This window comes from Gigantopelta aegis, chromosome 9 (assembly GCF_016097555.1).
Source record: "Gigantopelta aegis isolate Gae_Host chromosome 9, Gae_host_genome, whole genome shotgun sequence".
Lineage (NCBI taxonomy): Eukaryota > Metazoa > Mollusca > Gastropoda > Neomphalida > Peltospiridae > Gigantopelta > Gigantopelta aegis.
Genome location: NC_054707.1, coordinates 50,919,675 through 50,942,347, shown reverse-complemented (window position 1 = coordinate 50,942,347; position 22,673 = coordinate 50,919,675). Strand labels below are relative to the sequence as shown.

At 36.6% G+C, this 22,673-nt stretch overlaps 1 protein-coding gene across 1 annotated transcript in view; it reads left to right on the top strand.

The window, feature by feature from the left end:
* Window positions 1-12,208, top strand: part of LOC121381867 (secretin receptor-like) — a 47,298-nt gene extending 35,090 nt beyond the window's left edge. The window contains exons 10-13 of the mRNA XM_041511247.1: window positions 4,182-4,270; window positions 6,619-6,763; window positions 8,448-8,489; window positions 11,473-12,208. Coding sequence (XP_041367181.1) covers window positions 4,182-4,270; window positions 6,619-6,763; window positions 8,448-8,489; window positions 11,473-12,102 — 906 coding nt within the window. The 3' untranslated portion in view covers window positions 12,103-12,208. The remainder of the gene's footprint in view (window positions 1-4,181; window positions 4,271-6,618; window positions 6,764-8,447; window positions 8,490-11,472) is intronic.
* The last annotated feature ends 10,465 nt before the right edge of the window (window positions 12,209-22,673 follow it).

Genomic DNA, 22,673 nt, shown 5'->3' with positions numbered 1-22,673 from the left:
CATTTATTTACATCAGCAAATAATAATCATATACACTCACATTCCAATCATTACTCAAACCATAGGCCTATTCATCATACATCAATGCACACTAACAACATCTCGCACCCAAACCTTTCTCTCCATCACACATTTAACAAATTTCACCAGTCAACATCTTAGTTACAGATGGTCACCACACTACTCAATATTAATTACACACAAATACTACTCAATGTATTAAGTATATATCACATCACACATATAGCACCACGTAATATTTAAAATATTACGTATTCAAAATAAGATATCAGTGTCCACTTATGACTTCATATATATTCATTAATAACACCCAACAGTATTTATACTAACTAATTAAGCAGTATTGCACATACCACTTTCTTCCATTATCAACTATCACTGCTAATGTTTCAACACATACATGAGCACGTTGTTAACTAATACAATTATGAACTAATTGCACAACTCATCCTTCTCTTCACCTTCCGAATTCACCACACCTCCATTATTATACTTGCACAGTATAATAATAATATTACAAAACAACAATCCGTTGTTTTTATGTTACCCGAACATGGCTAATAAATAGCCCACACATGGAACTTCATTTCCACATTACCACCACACTGCACTCTCTCGTGTGCCACTCCTCCACGAATCACCACACCTCCACAAGCTCAACTCTCAGCCACATCTTTATCCAGGCAAGCCATCTCTATAACGCTGGATACATCTCCACACAAGCAAGCCATCTCTACATCTCTCAGTAGACACTACTTCTGTACCATCTAGAACAGATACCTCTTACAGTGCTGTAACCAAGATACACTTAATTACTATGATGTAACACCTTATTATTCCATACACTTTATATACCAATCAACTTCATCTCTTTACTCAATGTCCACATTATACAAGTTATACTAAACATTCATTATCCACATCTTTATAAAATTAATATGTCATTACCATACTACTACACTTTAACATAATACAATTATGTTTTATAACCATCACAAAATAACAATACATACTAAATATCAAGTATTTAATTACTTACGGTTAACCATTAACCCGAACTATAAACACCAAAGTCTTTCACAAACTTCTGTCCAACTTGCACAAATCTTGTTCACTGTTCTCTCTCAAAAATAAACCACACTCCCCCAAACAATAACTAAGTCATCTCTTTTATTCACACAGTCAGCTTTTCAGTTACCATCCACTCACTCCTGCTACAAGCTATAACAATACAAATTCCTACCTTGCCTAATTAATCCCATACCAAGAAACCTTTAGTTTCACGATCCAAGCTATGACTAATCTATTCCATTTCTCTCAAATGTACAACCTGTATTACCGTATAATTGATAATAAGTATTATACTATAAACTTCATATGTACAACTAAAAATACCACATGTGTACTAATAAACATAGTATAGTAAATCTACAAATCATTACTTTCAAATCACATTCTGATCTGATTACTCTTGACTTGTGACAATAATCTTAATTGTTTATGTAATACAATATTTTTATGTTGGTTTGAGACACAAAATAATAGGGATTGTCCCACTATGAACTGGGGATGTCACGTTTTCACACTGTAGGCAAACTGAGTGTAGGCATACTGGGTTGTAGGCAAAATAGGTGTAGGCAAAGTGGGTTGTAGGCACAATGGGAGGGAACCACTTCACTGCCTTCAAGCTAACAGAACCCTTGTCAGTTGAAAACAATATTTAAGTAGAAAAATAAATACTTCTTACAGGCGAGCAGAATTAGGCATCTGGGTTGGGGGATTTAGGGTTTTTTTGTCAATCAAGCTAATTGTAATTGTTCCATTTTTGTTATTCGTATAGCTGGTGGTACTTGTGAATATAATTATCGATGTGCAATAAATGAATATACCTTTATTTAGTATACAATTGTTATGTGGTACTTTTGAATAGGATATTAAAAAATATTATGTTTTGCATATATCAACTAGTGACTAACGAAGTAACTCAGCAGTATACATTTACTTTATCTAGTGTTGATTATATGCATTAGTATGCGAGTTATTCTCCACAGTTGTTATGATATTGATAACGGTGGTAAAGCCTAACGCAATAACATGATGCAATCAGAGACGCAGCTTCTTTACCCCGCGGCGAAGTTTAAACTTTGACACTGTACTTTCTGATTTGTTATAATACAATCAGCATTTAATATATACCGAATAGCGGCTCCTCTAAACATAAACATAATTTATAGGATATGAAACGAGCTTCCGTTTCTTATCATGTTTATGTCCCGAGTGAAATAATGTTTAGTTGTCACGAGCTTTAGCGATTGACAATGAAAATTATTTCACGAGTGACATAAACATGATACGAAATGGTGACGACTTTAATATCGTATGTATTACCCATATTCGATCTTAATTTATATCACTTGGTTGACGTTCCTGTAAAGTTGTAGTTCGCCAATCGATGACGTCAGGAAGTGTCACGTCCCACTTGGCGTTCTAATGGCACGTATCATTTTGATATGTACCAAGATATTTTTAACCATAATAATAAAAACTAGTTAGTTGGACTCCCCACATTTTTCAAACACTAGATAGTAGCTGGTATTTTGACACTAGTTGAAATTAAATTACGGGAATTTTCTGGCCAGATTAAGACATTGTATGACAACAAACCCTGTCACATTAGTCACTAATGACAGGACTGGTAGCATTAACCGTGCCATTAAAAGTTGAGTGCACTTTGAACTTTAACTAGTTGAGACACTATTTGGTGTACTGCAACCTTTGGCACACAGTTCAATAATCGGAGATATCAGTTCCATCGTATACAATGGACAATATCGAGTTTTAACTTTCCTATCGAGTCTTGGATGATTTCTTCTTAGAATCATACTTGTTGTTTGTTTTTTTTTTACCAGTTTAATGATTTATATGAACAAAGTTAGTTTGTTTTGTTTAACAACACCATTTGAGGACATAGGGGCGGGACGTAGCTCAGTGATACAGCATTCGCCTGATGCGCGATCGATCTAGGATCGATTCCCGTTGGTGGGCCCATTGGACTATTTCTCGTTCCAAAGGCCGTGGTATGTACTATCCTGTCTGTGGGATGGTGCATATAAAAGATCCCTTGCTGCTAATCGAAAAGAGTAGCCCATAAAGTGGCGAGAGCGGGTTTCCTCTCTCAATATCTGTGTAGTCCTGAACCATATGTCTGACGCCATATAACCGTAGATAAAATGTGTTGAGTGCGTCGTTAAATAAAACATATCCTTCCTTCCATTAGAGGCCATTCACTTATTAATAATCAGCTATTGGAAGCTAAACATTTGGACATTTTTATATATTGTCTCAGAGAGGAACCCCGCTATATTTTTCCATCAGTAGCAAGGTATCTTTTACATGCACCATCCCACGGACAGAATAGCACATACCACGAATAGAAATAGCCCAAATGGACACACCGACGGGGAACGATTTTAAACCGACTGTGCTTCAGACAAGCGCTCTACCAATGGGTCTTATCCCGCCCCTGATTTAAAAGAATGAACGAAAGACACGTACAAGTATGTAAAACGTTTATCAACCCTGAATATCCTTAAAAATATACTTTTCTTTAATTGATTAATATAAACCAAACATATTTAAATATATATTAGGGAGTGTTATGCCCGGGAGGCGTTTTGACTAGGGGTTTTGACCGGTGAACATCTGAGAATTATTAATTATTAAAAACATTATTTATTTTGCTTTCATCAAACTGCTAAGAACACATGCCTCCATCAAGTGTTTTGTTAGACCCATTAATCATAACAAGGGGTATGATATATCTATGATACCACAGATAGGATATACCACTGCCTTTGTTACACGAGTTGTGAGTACTGAAATTATAAATCGCCCAATGAGCCCACCAACAGGGATCGATCATCGATCGATCGTACATCAGACAAGCGTCCTCAAACTACCTTGTATATGTCATCTAATGATACTGTCTAAGCCATTTGTTGTTGGTGGTACGTTTTGTCTGTTTGACTTTTTAAGCTTTATTCTGTTGTGTTTTGTCTACTTTGTTTATTTTATTTTGTTTATTTTATTTTATTTATTTATTTATTTCATGTATTTATTTGTTTGCTTCTAATATCAGAATCTATCATTTCCTGTTTCAGATCAATTTCTTATTTTTCCTGGATATTTTTAGAATACTCTTTATCAGGGCTAGAGCCAACCAAAGACACCTTGGACGATCCAAGTACAGGTAAACCCAAGCTATTGGTTGTAGTTCACAGTCTGTAATTCAGAAAGTAACACTAATGTACTTTGGCTTAACATGAGTGATGCTCATTATGGCCCGATCACACTGGCCCGAATGCCATTCCGTTTGTTTTCCGAATAGGAATTTGGGTGTTCGGGGAGCGAACGGATCATATTCGGGAAGCATTCGGTGTGTTCTAGGAGCATACTGGCTGTTCGGCTCCGTACAGATGCATACGGAACGGAATTCGGTAGCTCCAAAAATTTGTTGTGCATGTTCAAAATAATTTTCATCGACCATCCGAATGTGGCGTCCATGTGTATTCGGGAAGTATTCGGGAAGCATTCTAGGAGCACACGGCATGTACGGAAAACGTTCGGGAAGCATGCGTCTAGTTCTTGGTGCATTCGGAATGAAAATTTGGAGGTGCTGGGTTCCGTATGCTTTCCGAACACCCCGAATGGACCTAGAACATGACGAATGCTTTCCGAACGTTTTCAGTATCCTTTCCGGATTTTGTTTTCATTTATGCCGCCGAATCTATAACGAATAGCCAGAACCCTTCCAGTATTCTTTCAGAACATTTTCCGAACTGCTCGTACATTCCCAGAATGCACAGTATGTTCCGTATGCTTTCCGAACACCCCGAATGGACATAGAACATGACGAACCCTTTCCGAACGCTTTCCGAACCCTTGCGGAAAGCATGCGGAAAGAGTTCGGTCCATTCTAGGTCGATTCGCCGTGTTCTGAAAGCATTCGGAAAGCGTTCGGAAAGGAAACCTTTCGAAGTCAACATGCGGGAAGTATTAGGTCTATTCTGAAAGCATTCTGAAACCATACTGAAAACATTCGGAAAACAAACGGAAAGCATTCGGTGATACATTGGGGAAAACACATTCGGAGGGACATTCGGCCAGTTTAAAAAATCACACCACTTTCGTATACGGAAAACAAACGGAAGCTCATTCGGACCAGTGTGATCTCCCCATTATATTAGATTTAGTTGAAATGTGTTCAAATGCTTCCTTCAAGCCCGTAGCCAGGGGGGTTCGTAGGGTTCGAACGAACCCCCCTTTTTCTGAAGTGCCCTTATTTTACTGATTCTGTCTTAAGAAATTACAGTATGGTACAAAATCCAAAGTGATGCAAGCCATTTATGTTCATGGTTGGTTGTATCCCTTTGGAGTTTATATCATACTAGGATTATTGGTGCATGACCCATGGTTTTTCTCTATTGTTATTAAAAAATCTCAACTAATTGCCTGTTTTTTTTATATATTTATTGGCCTATGAAATCAATTAAATAAGGCCTGTAACTGTCAAAAATGCTGGGGCTTCAAGGGGGCTTCGCCCCCTTAACCCCCACCACGGGCTTTTGCCCTGGACCCCACTGGGGGCCCTAGGCAGCCCCCAGCCAAGTGTTGCTCGCTACGCTCGCAAGTGCCCTTTTAATACCAAAAAGACCCCCCCCCCCCCCCTTTCAAAAATCCTGGCTACGGGCTTGTCCTTCCTGTGTACGACGTGTAGTTACACGTGCAAGACATAAACAGGCTTTGTAAATTCAGCTCTTGTAATCGACGACGTAAAGTAGGGGTTGAGGTTGAGGCCGCAAAACAAAATTAACTCACGTGGCTTTATTTATAATATAAACAGAAACATTTTCCGTGGACTCACCACCTAAGAACTATTACGATATCTTCTCCAGTCACCTGTGTTATATTTTAAGAAATGAAATACTGTTTGTGGCATGTAAGCTACAGGTGCAATTGTTTTGTGTATGCAACTACGGTCATTATCTTGATAGTACCGTTCTGAATTTACTTACAAACACTGAATAACATCACCTTTGATATGTTTGTATAATTACTTTTTTACGACCAGGCAGACCTCGTGAAACTGCTATACATTTGAGAAATGAAATATGTCTGCTACTTGTATGGCTTTTCCTTGTCATGTGTAAATGAGCGTGGATTTTATAATCCTAGTACGGTAAAGCCACTGACATGGTTTCCAAGGCACACACCTTTTAAGTCTGGTGTAAAATAAATTTTCAATTTCTATAAACACCAAGTCGACAAGATAAGACAAGACTTTATTTACACTCGGGCCGTTACACAACGGCATAGGAGGAATATATACATAAACATTTTGTTATATACACGTTACAAGATGGTTGACAGTAAATACATTAATTACAATACAAAAAAGAAAGTGGGTTTGTCAAAAAGGACCATTTAAGCAAACACTGTAATTTGATACAAAAAAAACCCTTGTAATAACGAAAAACATTTTGCAATGTCTAATAACTAGCGTTAACGGCTTTAATATATTTACCGATCTGTTTTCAGGAAATTGGCCAAGTTCATTTTGGTTTTGATGCCGTTGTTTGGGGTGATGTACATAGTCTTCTTTGTTGCCTTTCCCACGGAATTCAGACACGAAGAGTTTAACGTCGCATATCTCTATATCGAGATGGGCTACAACTCCTTTCAGGTATACAATGAAGTCTTATGTTGTCTGTATATCGAGATGGGTCACGACTATTGTCATGAAAACAGCTAGGTTTAACCGTGTTTTTATTTATGTTTAATTATACAACTAAGTTAATGTCGTATATATCTATATAGAGATGGACTATAACTCTTTTCAGGAAAACAGCTAGGTATAATGTTGTCTATTTCTATATCGAAATGGACTGTAATTATGTCCAGGGTAGTTGCTAGGAATAATGTTGACATTGACTATAGTTCAATTTTAGGAATCACCTAGGTTTAACCATAATTCTCTGTATTTCGAGACGGCAAGAGCTACTTTCATGTCTAATGTCGTCTATTTATATATCGAGTTGGGCTACAATTATTTTCAGGTAAACAGCTATGTCTAATCGGTCTAATGCCGAATATTATTATACTAAGATGAATTATAAGTATTTTCAGGAAAACAGCTAGGTCAAATGTCGAATGTTTCTTTTTTTGGAGATAGGCTATAACTCTTTCGAGGAAACTAGCAAGGTCTAATATTGAATTTGGCTATATCGAGATGAGCTATAACGCTTTTTAGAAGAAAAATAAAACAGCTAACAACCTTGTCTCTCTGCATTGAGATCAGCTATACATCTTTTCGGGCATGTACACATACACCTAATGTTAGCTAGTTGTACATCGGGATAGGGATAGGGGCATGTGTAACTCCCGTTAGGAAAATAGCCAGGTTTAGCCGTGGCTCGTTTATATTGAGATGGGCTTTAACTCCTTTCAAGTATGCAACTGAGTTCAGGGTCATCTATCTGTCTCAGTTACTTTTTTCTGTACAACAGAATTTACGTTTCCCATGATGAATATTTCCTGGCTCTTTATCGATATTGGTTGTAATGTTTCAGATAAATTAATATAACTCTTTTCAACCATTCAACTAAGCTTAGAGTCGGCTGTCTATGTCAATTAATTGTGTGCATTCAACAGAATTTCATATTGCCCAAGTTGAATTTCGCCTATCGTTGCTATCGATATTTGATGCAACGTTTGCAATATATTAATATAACTCGTTTTAAGTATACAACGAAGTTATTTATGGCTAAAGATGGAATTTGATTTTGACTTTAATTACATAGGAATCAGGGCCCAATTTCACAAAATATCGTAAGCCTAGTGTTGCACGTAAACGTAAATCTACGACCAAACCACAATTCTCATTACTATTACAGAAAAACAAATATAGTTAGAAGTACACATATTTAATTTTTTTTTGTCCTTAAAATACTCCATGATGTAATTTTCTTCGTGAAATAGATACCAAACACATGTAAATTTATGCCCGGCATAACTGCTAGTCGCAGACGTAAACTTATGATGTTTAGTGAAATTGGCCCATAGTGCACACCTATTAAAAGACACTCTTGTGGTGTCGTTAGACAAAACAAACTGTAACTGTTAAAGACAGTTTATTGTGTTACGTCTGGCATATAGTGAACAACAAATGAACCGCGAATAGTTTTAACATTATATTTGTTTGATGATAAAATGAATTCGGTTACTATACTGTGAAAATGGGACAAAAGTATATCCACATGACATAATACACACAAAAACTAATAGGATTTAAACTGAATAGTTTAAAAAAAAAAACATGAATGGATTGAAAGGTATTGTATTTATCTACAACATAATTTGTTTTCCAGGGTTTCGTGCTAGCTGTGTTATTTTGTTTCCTGAATGAGGAGGTAAGTTAGTGGGTTTAATTTCTTTTTAAAAAATTATTATTCATTTACAATTATTTACAGGTTTATGTGTGAAGTACGAATCAAATTATCAAATTGTATTTTGTCCAGTAAAAAGACTCTTTCATCAGATATACAGAATGAGAATGAATGAATGTTTAACGACACCCCAGCACGAACAATACATCGGCTATTGGGTGTCAAACTATGGTAATGGAAACAAATACGGTGATGATCAACATCAACAGAAAAATTCAAGATATAAATAAAAACAGTGTAAAGAACTGTGCAAAATACAAATACAAATATCACAGAGAGATACTGACTTTTACTCTAAACTTCAATGTGTGCTGTATTGGCCATTCTCAAAGAGAATGTTACACCCCTGCACCACGGTGAGGTTACAGCACGCACAGGGGCAGATATACAGACACACCCTACATAAACACGCACGTTGTTCAAAACACATTTAATTAATTAGTTTTTATTTGGCTTTGTGGTTATACCCAATTAAAATCCAGACACGCTGTCACATTTGTCAACTATCTAGGCTGTATATCCAGAAGAGGGAATAACAGTTACGGTTGTGAAGTTGATGCCACATGATACGAGTGCCTTGTACAAGAATAGGAACGAAGGAAATAGTTTATTTTATTTACGGTTATATGGCGTCGGCTAACTACGAGAATAGCCGATTGTGACAAGACGACATTACGATTTCAATGGCTGCTATGCAATCGGCTATTCTTGGACGAGACACTCGTATCGTGTAGAGTTGCCTTTAGTGGTAAGTGACAGATTAGTCAGTATATTGGTTTGAAGCATCCTCACAGTCAACTACACATACTCATAATACAATACCTTAATACATGATCAGGGCTGTATCTCTGCACAATACAGAGTCGAATGGATATTTGGCAAAATAATGGATGATTCCACGAATGTCTACCTAGTGCCTATTGTTTACGGATTTCGACTCATGTAAGCTTTTATTATTCATTAGCAGTATGAGATTCTGTTATAATGCTGGTATGTTTTTTATTCCACAGACAAGATAACACATACCATGGCCTTTAATATATCAGTCGTGAGTCTGCTCAGTGAAGATGCTCGCTCGTACAAAACATAACATCTGAAGCGAACGCTCTACCACAGTTACGACAATTATGAAAGTGTCAAAAACATAAGCATAAAACATTGTGACCTGAATTTACGAAGCCTGTTTTTCCTAAACGCAAGTGTTTAAGCATTGTAAATTTATGTAGTTACACGTGTGTAAATCAAAAAGAGCCATTGTAAATTTGGTCCTGTTTCATTTTTTTTTTTTTTTTTTTTTTTTTTTTTTTGCACCGAGTCAGATATATAATTAGTATGTATGACCCATGGTATACGAAAACTAACAGTCTTTATGTAATTACACTTGTGTAAATCAAAAAGAGCCTTCGTAAATACGGTCCTGTTTTGTTTTTATTGCATCGGGTCAAATATATAATTAGTATGTATGACCCATGGTTTACGAAAGCTAGCAGTCTCAATATTGATATTGCTTGTACTAGATTTGTCTGGAGAATAATATGATACACAATCATTTGGCCAAACATAGTAGAAAATCACCTAAAAATAATGGTATATCGCAATGAAGATAATCAACATCAATACAAGATTATCAGTAATAGATTATGATGTCTCTTTATAGAATGTTTTTTTCACTGATCGACAGGTTTTATAGCGGAAGCTATTGCGTCTTAATTCAAAGCACTTAAATAACAATAAGATGACTGCCATCCATTCACAAACAAATGTATAAGCCAAGCCAGTGACAGAACTGTGTGTATCTACGAGAACAACGAGAGGACTGCCACTTATAGCACAAATGTATAATGCATGCACTAATATTTAAAGAACAACGAGAGGACTGCCACTTATAGCACAAATGTATAATGCATGCACTAATATTTAAAGAACAACGAGAGGACTGCCACTTATAGCACAAATGTATAATGCATGTACTAATATTTAAAGACCAATGAGAGGACTGCCATTCAAACCACAAACATGTAAAGGGAGGAAGGAAATATTTAACGACGCACTCAACACATTTTATTTATGGCCATATGGCGTCAGACATGTGGTTAAGGACCGCACATATATTGAGAGAGGAAACCCACTGTCTCCACTTCATGGGCTACTCTTTTCGTTAGCAGCAAGGGATCTTTTATATGCACCATCTCTCAGACAGGGTAGTACACACCACGGCCTTTGATATACCAGTCGCGGTGCATTGGCTGGAACGAGAAATAGCCAAATGGGCCCACTGAGGGGGATCGATTCCAGACCGACCGCGCATCGAGAGGGCGCTTTACCTAAAGAAGAGAGGATGGCCGCTCGGACCATAATGGGATACACGATTAGCAAAACAGAGAGGACTAAAGTTGATTCCTCGTCCATTTCGCATTCATGAGAAATAAGTGTATCACATGGACATTAACATTTCAAATAATTAACATGTCAGCACCAAATAAAGTATACAGTAATTACAAGTTGTAACTGATATTTGATACGTTTGAAGCAAAGTTTAACATGTACATAGAGTGCAGGTATGACAAAAAACAAACATTTTTGGTTTCTACATGATTCGTTCCTGTATGCGTTGGAAATCACAATCCTCCTAACAGAACAGTGAAAATATTAATATTACTAAAATGTTTAGTTGTCGTAAATTATGATTTTAATGATAATGCATATTTATTAGCTTATTTATGGCTAGACCCCTACTGACGTACTTAGTGAACTTTAATACACTTGTTAATAAGCAATCCCACAAAGCAACAACAAAACTCCAAACGGAAGCACATGAAACAAACATTGGCTATGTTAGCGTCTGAACCCACAACAAGCGCGTTTGAATCTTACTTGAATATAAGCACGTTAAACCAGTTCCTACCTAACTACTTTGTGTGGGGTTTATTTTTTGTATTTTTTTTAGGTGCATAGTGAATTGAGAAGAATCTGGAAGCGCCACAAAACACGACGAACGGACATACTGACGTTTTCCAAATCATACGCGGGCATATCTTCCTACAGAAACAACTCGCCGGCCATCCAGATTCGCAGGACGAGACTTCTGAAGAGATTAGGATCCAATTCCTCGTCTGACGTCAATGTCGATAAGCCTGATTTGTACAAACAAGTGCTTTATGCCCAGGCGTCGAAGAGAGGTCCACAGCAACAGCAGTTTACAGATGCTGATTCTACAGGACAGAAGTCGCCCACAGACACGTGCGCGAGAACAGTTTTTAACCAAGATAACACTGATAACAGAACTGGTTTTAACCAAGATAACATTGATGAAAAAACTGGTTTTAACCAAGATAACACTGATAACAGAACTGGTTTTAACCAAGACAGCACTGATAACAGAACTGGTTTTAACCAAGACAACACTGAGTGTGATAAGCGACCTCTTTTTAACCAAGACAACACTGAATGTGATAACAGGACTGATTTTAACCAAGACAGTACGGAACGTGATAACAGAACTGCAGAAAACAACTTGAAATCAAGTTCCGCAACATCATCAGGACAAATTGAGCCTAGATGCAGTGATAGCAGTTGATAATGTGTATATATATAACGTATACATGTATATAAGCGCACAATATATATATATATATATATATATATATATATATATGCTATATGCAGAAATATGTGACAGGGCACTGATGAATAAATTCAAGTATTTCTTCATAAGTGTTGGCACTATGTAAAACCCGGCCTCGGTGGTGTCGTGGTTAAGCCATCGGACAACAGGCTGGTAGGTACAGGGTTCGCAGCTCGGTACCGGCTCCAACCCAGAGCGAGTTCTTAAGGGCTCAATGGGTAGGTGTAAAGCCAATACACCTCTTCTCTCTCACTAACCACTAATCAACTAACAATTAATCCACTGTCCTTGACAGACAGCCCAGAGGACAGCGTGCTTGAACCTTAATTGGATATAAGCACGAAAATAAGTTTAAATAAATAAATAAATAACTTTGTAAATCCTGATTAAGATACGTAATACACGTACCGTACATACTTGATTGCAAACCAGGGTTTTTTATTTTCAGACGGGCGGTTGTTCGTGCATAAATACAAAAAGTACACAGAATATAAGCCAGAGGATTTATAAATATTCATAATTATACTGCAAGATATAGAAACCTTTCTATGGACACCAGCTTTTTAGAGTTCCATATATATATATATATATATATATATATATATATATATATATATATATATATATATATATATATATATATATGTATATGTATACGTATGCGTATGCATATGCATATGTATATGTATATATATATATATATATATAATTTATATTTGAAACTTTGTATATTTATCAATGCAAGTCTTCCATGACTATAAGTATTAATCAGTAAGTCTTGTGTTAATATGTTTTCAACATAGAAGCACAAGTAATATTATACTGTGGTAACCATACAGCCAGCATTATTAAAAAAAAAAAACCGTTTAACATGCATAATACCTTTGTGATTAAAAACATCATACCACGTTAACCAAGTGTTGCAATAACCAAGTCGCATCTGCCAAGAGTACACCCAATAGGTGTCGTCCGTTGTTTTTAAATTATTTTTACAAAACAAATGTCTCTCTCTCTCTCTCTCTCTCTCTCTCTCTCTCTCTCTCTCTCTCTCTCTCTCTGTCTCTGTCTCTGTATCTGTCTCTGTCTCTCTCTCTCTCTCTCTCTCTCTCTCTCTCTCTCTCTCTCTCTCTCTCTCTCTCTCTCTCTCTCTCTCTCTCTCTCTCTCTCTCTGCCAGCCAAAGTTAGGGGATTAATTTAAAAGAACTTCAATCGGTCTTATATCGAGTTATTAGAGTTTTCTTCAAACCAGGTGTGTATGACGTGATTATACAAAACCCTTGTCTAATCAACTGGCACATAGCCAGTGAAGTAGACATCTCGCAAGAAATAATCCGGAGTGAATGTGCTACTCATGACAAAAAATGCACAATAGGTGTGCTGTTCCATCAGGACAATACACCTGCTTACAGGTCGGTGGTCGCATGACTGCGTCTTCCAGCTTATCGATCACCCACCGTATTCTTTAGATGTAGCCCCGTCTAGCGTTTATCTATTTCCTATGCCTAAGGATGTAGCTGGCAGGCATTACGCAACTGAGTCATTTCCGCTGTTGAGAGGGTTTTGACCTGCAGGAAGAATCCATCTTCGTCAGACCGATCCAGGCACTTCAGCACCATTGGTAATAATGTGTAGACCTGCAAGGGGATTACCTTGAAAAAGTAATGTGCAGACATGCCCATAGGGCAAGGCCGTCCTAGTTAGATCAAGAAACGTTTGATCACCCTTTATATATGAAACTAGTTTTAAATATAAAATAAACGAAACCATGTGCAACTGATATTGGAATTAATAAAATGTATTAGGTTGTGCTTCAAATTACCACATCCTCTTCTGTCCCTGAGATTTTAATCATTGCTAACAGGTTTGAACATTGTGACAAATCTGTATAAATGAAACTAAGCATTTTTTGCCAGCACACTTTCTTATCTACGGTTAATTGGGCTTCCATTTTTGTGTATAACCCGAATGCCGAATGGTTAATGTCGCGGGCTGTCAAATGCCATGCGAATCGGTGCAGTAGGTTCGAATCCTGCCAACTGAAACTGTGTTTTTAAAATATTTTACAAAGAAAAGTTAAAGAAATCACCCCCAGGACGATTATAGAACTCATAGCTCTCGTACTTGCATATTGTCTAATGAGTTAGACCATTTCAACGCTGGAGATTTGTGGTTTAAAGGCATACTGTCACGGATTTAAGGACCTTATTTCCCTAAAAATGGATAATAACTAAAAATTACATTAATTGTTGGAAACCAAATCTAGCTATTGCATCATCTTATCCGAACCATGATGGAGTGAAATCCATGTCAACCCTCTCGGCAATTTTAGTTTTTGAATTATGGACCATTGCCATAATTCAATTATTTTTACAAAATATCATTAATAAATGGAGTATGGTGGTTATGAAGATGATTGAATAAAGTACATTTAGGGACAAATCAAATTATTTTTGTTCAGGTAATAATTTGTTAGACCATTAAATAGGTCAGTGGTCTGTGACAATATGCCTTTAATTGAACAGCAGAAACGTTTTGGGGCCCGATATCTCTGCCTCCTTGAAATACCCCCCCCCCCCCCCCCCCCCCCCCCCCCCCCCCCCCCCCCCCCCCCCCCCCCCAATGGAGCCAGCACCGACAGCGTCCTTAAGGAAACGGTGGTGAAGAAGTTGTCATGTACGTGACTTTTTATGATCTATCATCGAGAATATCCTAATTCTGCACGTCATCCATCACGCCATCAAAGCAGCCATATTATTATCGTACGTCGTAAAAATTTTGACATGTTCTATAATATAAGGCCAAATAAAAATAATACAACGATGTATATATAACCTATTCTTATCGTCAGCTTAAAAAACGCACAAAAAGACCCACTTTTGTTTCAAAGGATTGTTGGCTTTGGGGTAACTACTAACGTAGCCAAGATTTCATATGGGTAGGCACTCCAATAAACCCCGCCGACGCCATATAACCGTAAATAAAATGTGTTGAGTGCGTCGTTAAATAAACTATTTCCTTCCAATAAACCCCAACCCTAGTAAGTCCCATTACGATTGTAAAACACGCCAATATATAACGCCAATGGTCTCATCGCAATACATTTAATATTTTAGAGGTGACCCACTCTTGTGAGCCTCACCAAAAATTGGTACTATCTGAGGATACTTTGCAACATCATTACATAAAAAAATGGCCATTACCCAAACAGCCAGAACACATTTGTTTTAGTAATTTATCACATTTTACATCAACTATAGGAAGATTGCGATCTTAGGAATTGGGTTTTATACATGAAGGAATTCATTAATAACAAGCTCATGCTAATTGAGATATTGCATCATCATTTAGGGCGAGACGTATCCCAGTGGTAAAGCGCTCGCTTGATGCGCGGTGGGTTTGGGATCGATCCCCGTCAGTGGGCCCATTGGGCTATTGTTCGCTGGTATGTGCTATCCTGTCTATGGGATGGTGCATATAAAACATCCCTTGCTGCTGATCGAAAAGAGTAGCCCATGAAATGGCGACAGCGGGTTTCCTCCCTCTATTTTAAACTTAGTTTTACAAAACAAAATATGAAATAAAGCACAGAAGTAAAATGTCAAAATATGATACAGCACCAGACATCATTTTACTCCGTGAATGAATGAATGAATGAATGAATTAATTAATATTTAATGATCTCAACGACCACACAAAGAAAGTAGAATGGAGTCTTTTATTTATTTATTTATTTATTTATTTATTTACTAATTTATTATTTATTTATTTATTTACTAATTTATTTATTTATTTGTATTAAACAACGTGCGGCTGAACCGAGTGACGTAAACACGGACCTATCTAGTTGTACATGTAGACGTTCCAGTCCTTATACCTGTCTATTTATAATGTTTAATGACGCCGAGTCATGAACCACTGTATGCGTCAGTGTTAGTGCGCATACCATTTTAACCTCTAGAATCAAGGTGTTAACATAATGTATTGCTCATATAAATAGCATATACATATATAAAAGTCCGGACACTTCACTAAAATCTCGTGTTTGGATCATTTTAAGTTTTTAAATACGGGCTCTAGTAGAGCGAATATTTCAGTTTCTGTAATGCTTTATTTTATGTTTTATGTTTATGTAATGCAAAGTCATTGAACGTAAGATATAAATATAAAATAGACAAATGATTAAAAAATAAACATAAAACATAAAATAAAGCTTTACAGAGACAGAACTATTTGGTCTAGGGCTCTAGTCGGTGTATGAATCGCCATAAAAACGTTTGCGTCATAGTCTGTCAGTGTCATATGTATATTAGTAAATCCCATTCTCCTGTAAACCATCGTGTTATATCTGTTTAATTTATAATGTATGCTCTTTTAACGCCGTTGTGGAACGGCCGGCCCGAGCGATCACTGACGACACTCGTTCTTGAAACAAACGCGAAGGTTTCCGCCTACACTATGGTCTGTCACAGGCAGAGACCACAATTATTTACGCTATACATTTCTATAAATTATTATAGTGTTAGTGGCTATAGCATTTTTATTAATATCAGTAGGCCCATTGATTTTTTTATGCACCTTTGCCTTCCTGAAAGCAACATACCCTGAAAAGGACCACCCATGTTGTGCAGCTCTTTCTCCCAGGATGTTGGTTTAAACAAACAAACAAACCCACTAAACCTGGCCGGAGTACACCCATTTTACACAAGAAACACTACTTTTGCGTGGACCGGAATTACCACAAAAAAGTATTCAATGTCAACAAGTTACAATTGTTTGCAAAATACATGCTTTACCCTGTCATCTTCAGTCTAATAGTTGCCAATTCAAAGCTGTCTGGAATGAAATAATTACAGTCAAACAGCAGACAACTTGCTCGGACATATTATGGGAAGATAACTGTGATCTGAGGCCAGGGAACTCGCCGCCCACGATATAACTATGCTTCTCCTACCGAATAGCAGAGAATGCCATTTTATAAGCTCTTCCCGATAGACAGTTTTGTAAACCAATTGTGTTACACTCGTTGAGAGGATTTCAAATAAAAATAAAAATAAAACCAAACAACAACACAACGAAGAACCAAACTATTATATCAATCGAGGGGATCGAACTTGAGACCCTACACCCCACAATCAAGCACTCTGCTAACAAGCTATACCCACCCTGTGTCATTTGAAAAACGCTGCTGAGAGTTCGTGAACGAATGGACAGACGATAATAGACGCCTTTGTATGAAACTGGGTGTTTTTTTTCGTAATGTCAACAAGACAGCTAAAAGCATTGTTGTGTTATTCCGCGTCATGGCTTGGAGCGAAAGGTTTAGAGGTAAGTATAGTATATAGTACAGACGGTATTATTCCACACACTACAATGTCATCATCAAGGTTAACCTGTTTTATTGGAGTTTTATAGAGATGTAGCACGTCAAAAAGACGACAATGTATCACGTGGCGTGACAGGTCTAGTACGCAGATATAACCATATTATGCCTTCTTGGCATCGGTATGCACAAGTTTAATAAAACAAACTTTAGTATGTCATGTCATAATGATGGTATTTTCTACATTAATTAGGTTCGTTTCACAAAATGGCAAAGTGGGTACTAGGGTTCAAATACATGTTCCACATTCCACTTCATATAATTATACATCACTGGTCTGGATTAGCTAGCTGTTTGATGGGGCTCAATAAATCTGTCTGACCCAGGGATAAAACATTACTAAATACGCTTTACGTCATAATTCATATTTTACGACGACTGACGTCATGGCTCATGTTTTTCAGAAATTGTTTGTAGAATTACTAAGTTGCCATTTCACAATGATTCATTGCTTTCAAAAGGTTTTAACACATTAATCTTTTCAACTTTATATATATATATATATATGTGGTCGTTATTACCTTTTTATGTGGTTGCATAATGTGGTCTATATTTTGTATGCGTATGATTAACTGATTGTAGGTGAAATGTTTATAATATGAATGAGAAATAAAATTAGTTTGCAATTGTTTGTTGTACTTAAGTGGGGGTGGGGTGAGGGGGTATAGATGTAGGACTTTGGATTTTGAAATTTAGCTGACGGGGTTTAATATTCTAGAAAATGTTGTAAAATAGATGCAATTTCCTGCATTCTATAAATAAAATTCATCATGATAAAGGCAGGTATATGCATATTAAAACACCTCAGACACACACATCTTCACAGCGACATGTTATACAATGTTAATGACAAAACCGTATACCGTAATTAAAATCGTATATCTACACAAGGTAAAGTCGAAAGACATTTTAGGCAAAGCTTCCACGATCCACTATCAGCATTATCTCGGCCTCCATGAAAGGTACATTTTTTTAAAACATCTTTTATGTGCATTTAAAACAAACATCGGTTTACTATCAATTGATCACAGGTCTATATCAACAAATGTTGAGGGGGTTATACTGAGAATTAATTTTTATTTAGAGCTACCGATTAAGCATTCTAGTGAAATAACTCAGAAGTAAACCTTTAACAAAGGTCTACAAGTAGAAACTCACACGTAATACAGAACATCATACGTAACATCACACGCCTAGAAATACCATTTAATACAGTGCATCACACGTAATACAGCACATCACACGTAACATCACACGTCTAGATATACCATTTAATACAGTGCATCACACGTAATACAGCGCATCACACATAACATCACACGTCTAGAAATACCACTTAATATAGCGCATCACACGTAATACAGAACATCACACATCTAGAAATACCACTTAATATAGCGCATCACACTTAATGCAGAACATCACACGTAACATCACACGTCTAGAAATACCACTTAATACACCGCATCACACGTAATACAGCACATCACACGTAGCATCACATGTCTAGAAATACCACTTAATATAGCGCATCACACGTAATACAGAACATCACACGTCTAGAAATACCACTTAATATAGCGCATCACACGTAATACAGAACATCACACGTAACCCCGCATATCTAACAGTACAACTTAATACAGCGCACCACACGTAATACAGCACGTCTTGGACACATCCGCCGAAAAACAATACAGCAATTTACAGAGAAAAATGCCTTACTGTTGGGCTGTTATGAATCAAAGAGACGGTGAACTTTGATTTATTATTTATTATCTTCCACCAGGACACAGCAATGACCCGAGACAAGTCATGACATCACATCGAAAGCTTTGATATCTTCTAGGTCCATAAATACTACACTTATTTACCTGTAAGCTATTTCTATACTGTTTTGGGTTGTATTGTTTGTGTGTGTATGTGTGTGAATATATATATATATATATATATATATATATATATATATATATATATATATATATATATATATATATATATATATATATATATATATATATGTATATGTATATGTATATGTATATGTATATGTATATGTATATGTATACGTATACGTATAGGTATAGGTATAGGTATATGTATATATATATATATATATATATATATATATATATATATATATATATATATATATATATATATATATATATATATATATATATCATGTCATATAATATCTAGCATTTCCAGTGCAATCAAAGTATGTGATATTTCACAGATCACATACTTTGAGAATTTGATAACTTTGTGCAAATTAGGTGTAAATTAATCGAGGTGACGGCACTACGTTTATTGACGTTTAAGCAAACTGACTACGGTGACACTCCCTAAATGACGTATGCTTTCATAGTCATCAAACAAAACATTTCAACAGCAAACTTACACTGAAAGCTGTTTAGCGTACGGAAAACAAAAACGTTAAGTACTAGTTTACTTTTACGTAAGGATATCCAAAGTTTGACGTCATTTCCACTCAAAACGACACCACGTCACATATTCTTACGTCATTTGAATATTTAGTAATGGCGGACTGGAAAGTTGCGTGTACAGAAAATATGTTGTATTAAGCTTGACATTATATGATAAAGAGATTATTTCCCTCGTGTGTTTCGATATCGTCAGTATCGTATATTAAGAATACAAATAATGTATTATGCTCGTCAGAGGCTCGCATAATACAATTTTTATTCCTATTATGATATTGACTAAACCGCAAAACACTCTAGTAATAACACACACACACACACGTACGTACGTACGCATGCACGCACGCACGCACGCACGAATATATATATATATATATATATATATATATATATATATATATATATATATATATATATATATATATATACCGATACCGAAAAACATTGGTAATAACAAAAACAAAAAAACATTAACCCGGTTAGTCATGGTATGCAGGTTTGCAAGGTCTCTAAGTAATGTGCTGCTGTGGATGAGCCATTTGTTTACAAGCCAACAAGGCCAGTATACCTGAGCATAACGTTTTCAACATTTTTGTTAAAATGCATGACGTCAAACTAATTTGTGCTAATCGTGATGACATGATATTACCGATGGCGGCGAGTTTAGTACTGTGATTTACTAAAAATTGAACAAAAAAGCAAGTACCTTCCTGCAATTTTTTTTTTAGATTGGAATAGCGTCTGACATCAGTCGGTCACCACCAGCCAGCGATGTAGATCTTCTTCACGCCACACATAACCTTGCTTTATTTCCACAGAAAAGGGTACAAAACTTGTAATGTTTTGACACAACAAACTTTGAACTATAATGAAATACATGTAGTTTATTTAAAATTTGGAGAATTTCCTCTCCTTTTAACTTATGTTCGTGCTTATATCCAATTAAGATTCAATCACGCTGTCCTGGGCACATACCACAGTTATCTGGGCTGTCTGTCCAGAACCGTTGGTTAATTGTTAGTGGTTAGTGAGAGAGAAGGTGAAGTCTGACACCTACCCACTGAGTCGTTAAAACTCGCTGTGAGTGGGAGCCGGTACCGGGCTGCGAACTCTGTGCCTACCAGCCTTATATATGAAGGTTAACCACGACACCACCGAGGCCGATAATTTGGAGACACATAACTTGTCTCAAGATGCATTCGAGCACCTGCTACTATACGACTTCTGGTAGTAATTTCTACTCAATAATACTAATAGTTTCTATACCGCTTTTGACTGAAACATATTACAAACATATAACTTGAAAGAGTTTACCGTGTGATTAATTGATAGTAAAATAATAGTATTATTTGAGAACTGTGATCAAATATCTTTATTTGAAACAAACGATTTCTAAGCAACAGTACATTGATGAGTGACGAACATTCGTATGTTATAGTAGAAAATAATTAGTTTTAGACCAGCATTGAAGATGACTCATGGTCGAGACGTCCAGACCAGCATCAAATAATTATGAATCTGAACGATAAAACCGTTATTCGTGATCAAGATCGTATCTCTGCACAAAGCACTCGAATGGGTATTTAGCACAATAATGGTTGATTCCATGAATCTCTATCTAGTGCCTCGTATATAGGACGGGCAGGACGTAGACCAGTGGAAAAGCGCTCGGTCGATGCGTGGTCGGTCTGGGATCGATCCCCGTCAGTGGGCCCATTGGGCTATATATTTTTCCAGCCAGTGCACAACGACTGATATATCAAAGGCCATGGTATGTACTACCCTGTCTGTGGGATGGTGCATATAAAATATCCCTTGCTGCTAATCAAAAAGAGTTGCCCATGAAGTGGCGACAGCGGGTTTCCTCTCTCAATATCTGTGTGGTCCTTAACCATAAGTTTCTCACCATATAACCGTAAATAAAATGTGTTGAATACGTCGTTAAATAAAACATTTCTTTCGTATATAGGACAGTCATTCCAGAGGAGACCCTTTACTGGAGAAGTCACCCCTCTTGTACTGCCATAAATAGGACTGCCACTCCCAGGCTAGTTTACTAAATCACAGCTAGCACAGGACAGAGCTCGTTGGAATAAATACAGCTGTGATAACATGAACTCATGGATCACTGTTCGCAAAAGGTTAGCATATCCTGCCCCACCGGTGCACTCTTCATGATTACTGCCACTACAGTTGTCAAGTCCGTCACTTCATCTAAAAAGATGAAAAAATATTTGTGCAAGAGTTTTACCAAAAGAAATGAAAGTTCAAAATGTGAAATAGCATCAGCCATCAGTTTGGTCAGTGATGCATCGTATTCATAATTTGGTAGATATACTCTCAAAATGTCTACCATAAAATGTGTTCAATGCTGAATACATGGTATTTTCTGATAGGCAGAACCACCACTTTACGCATGCATAGCGTATCTACCAATATTCTCCAATATGTAGATGGTTAGTCATAAGAGAACAAGACTTATCATTTTATCTCATCTTTGGTTTCAAGAAGACCATGAACCTAGATTTATCAATATGATTCAGAAATAAACAAAACATGTTAGAATAGATAATGTAAATTGTGTGTGAATACTTGAAATCTGCTTCATGTATGTCGCTGTTATATTGTTTAGAAGTATAGCCAGTGATTAACTCTTGTAAAACGATCTCATTCAGTTTGTTTCACTGTACCACTTC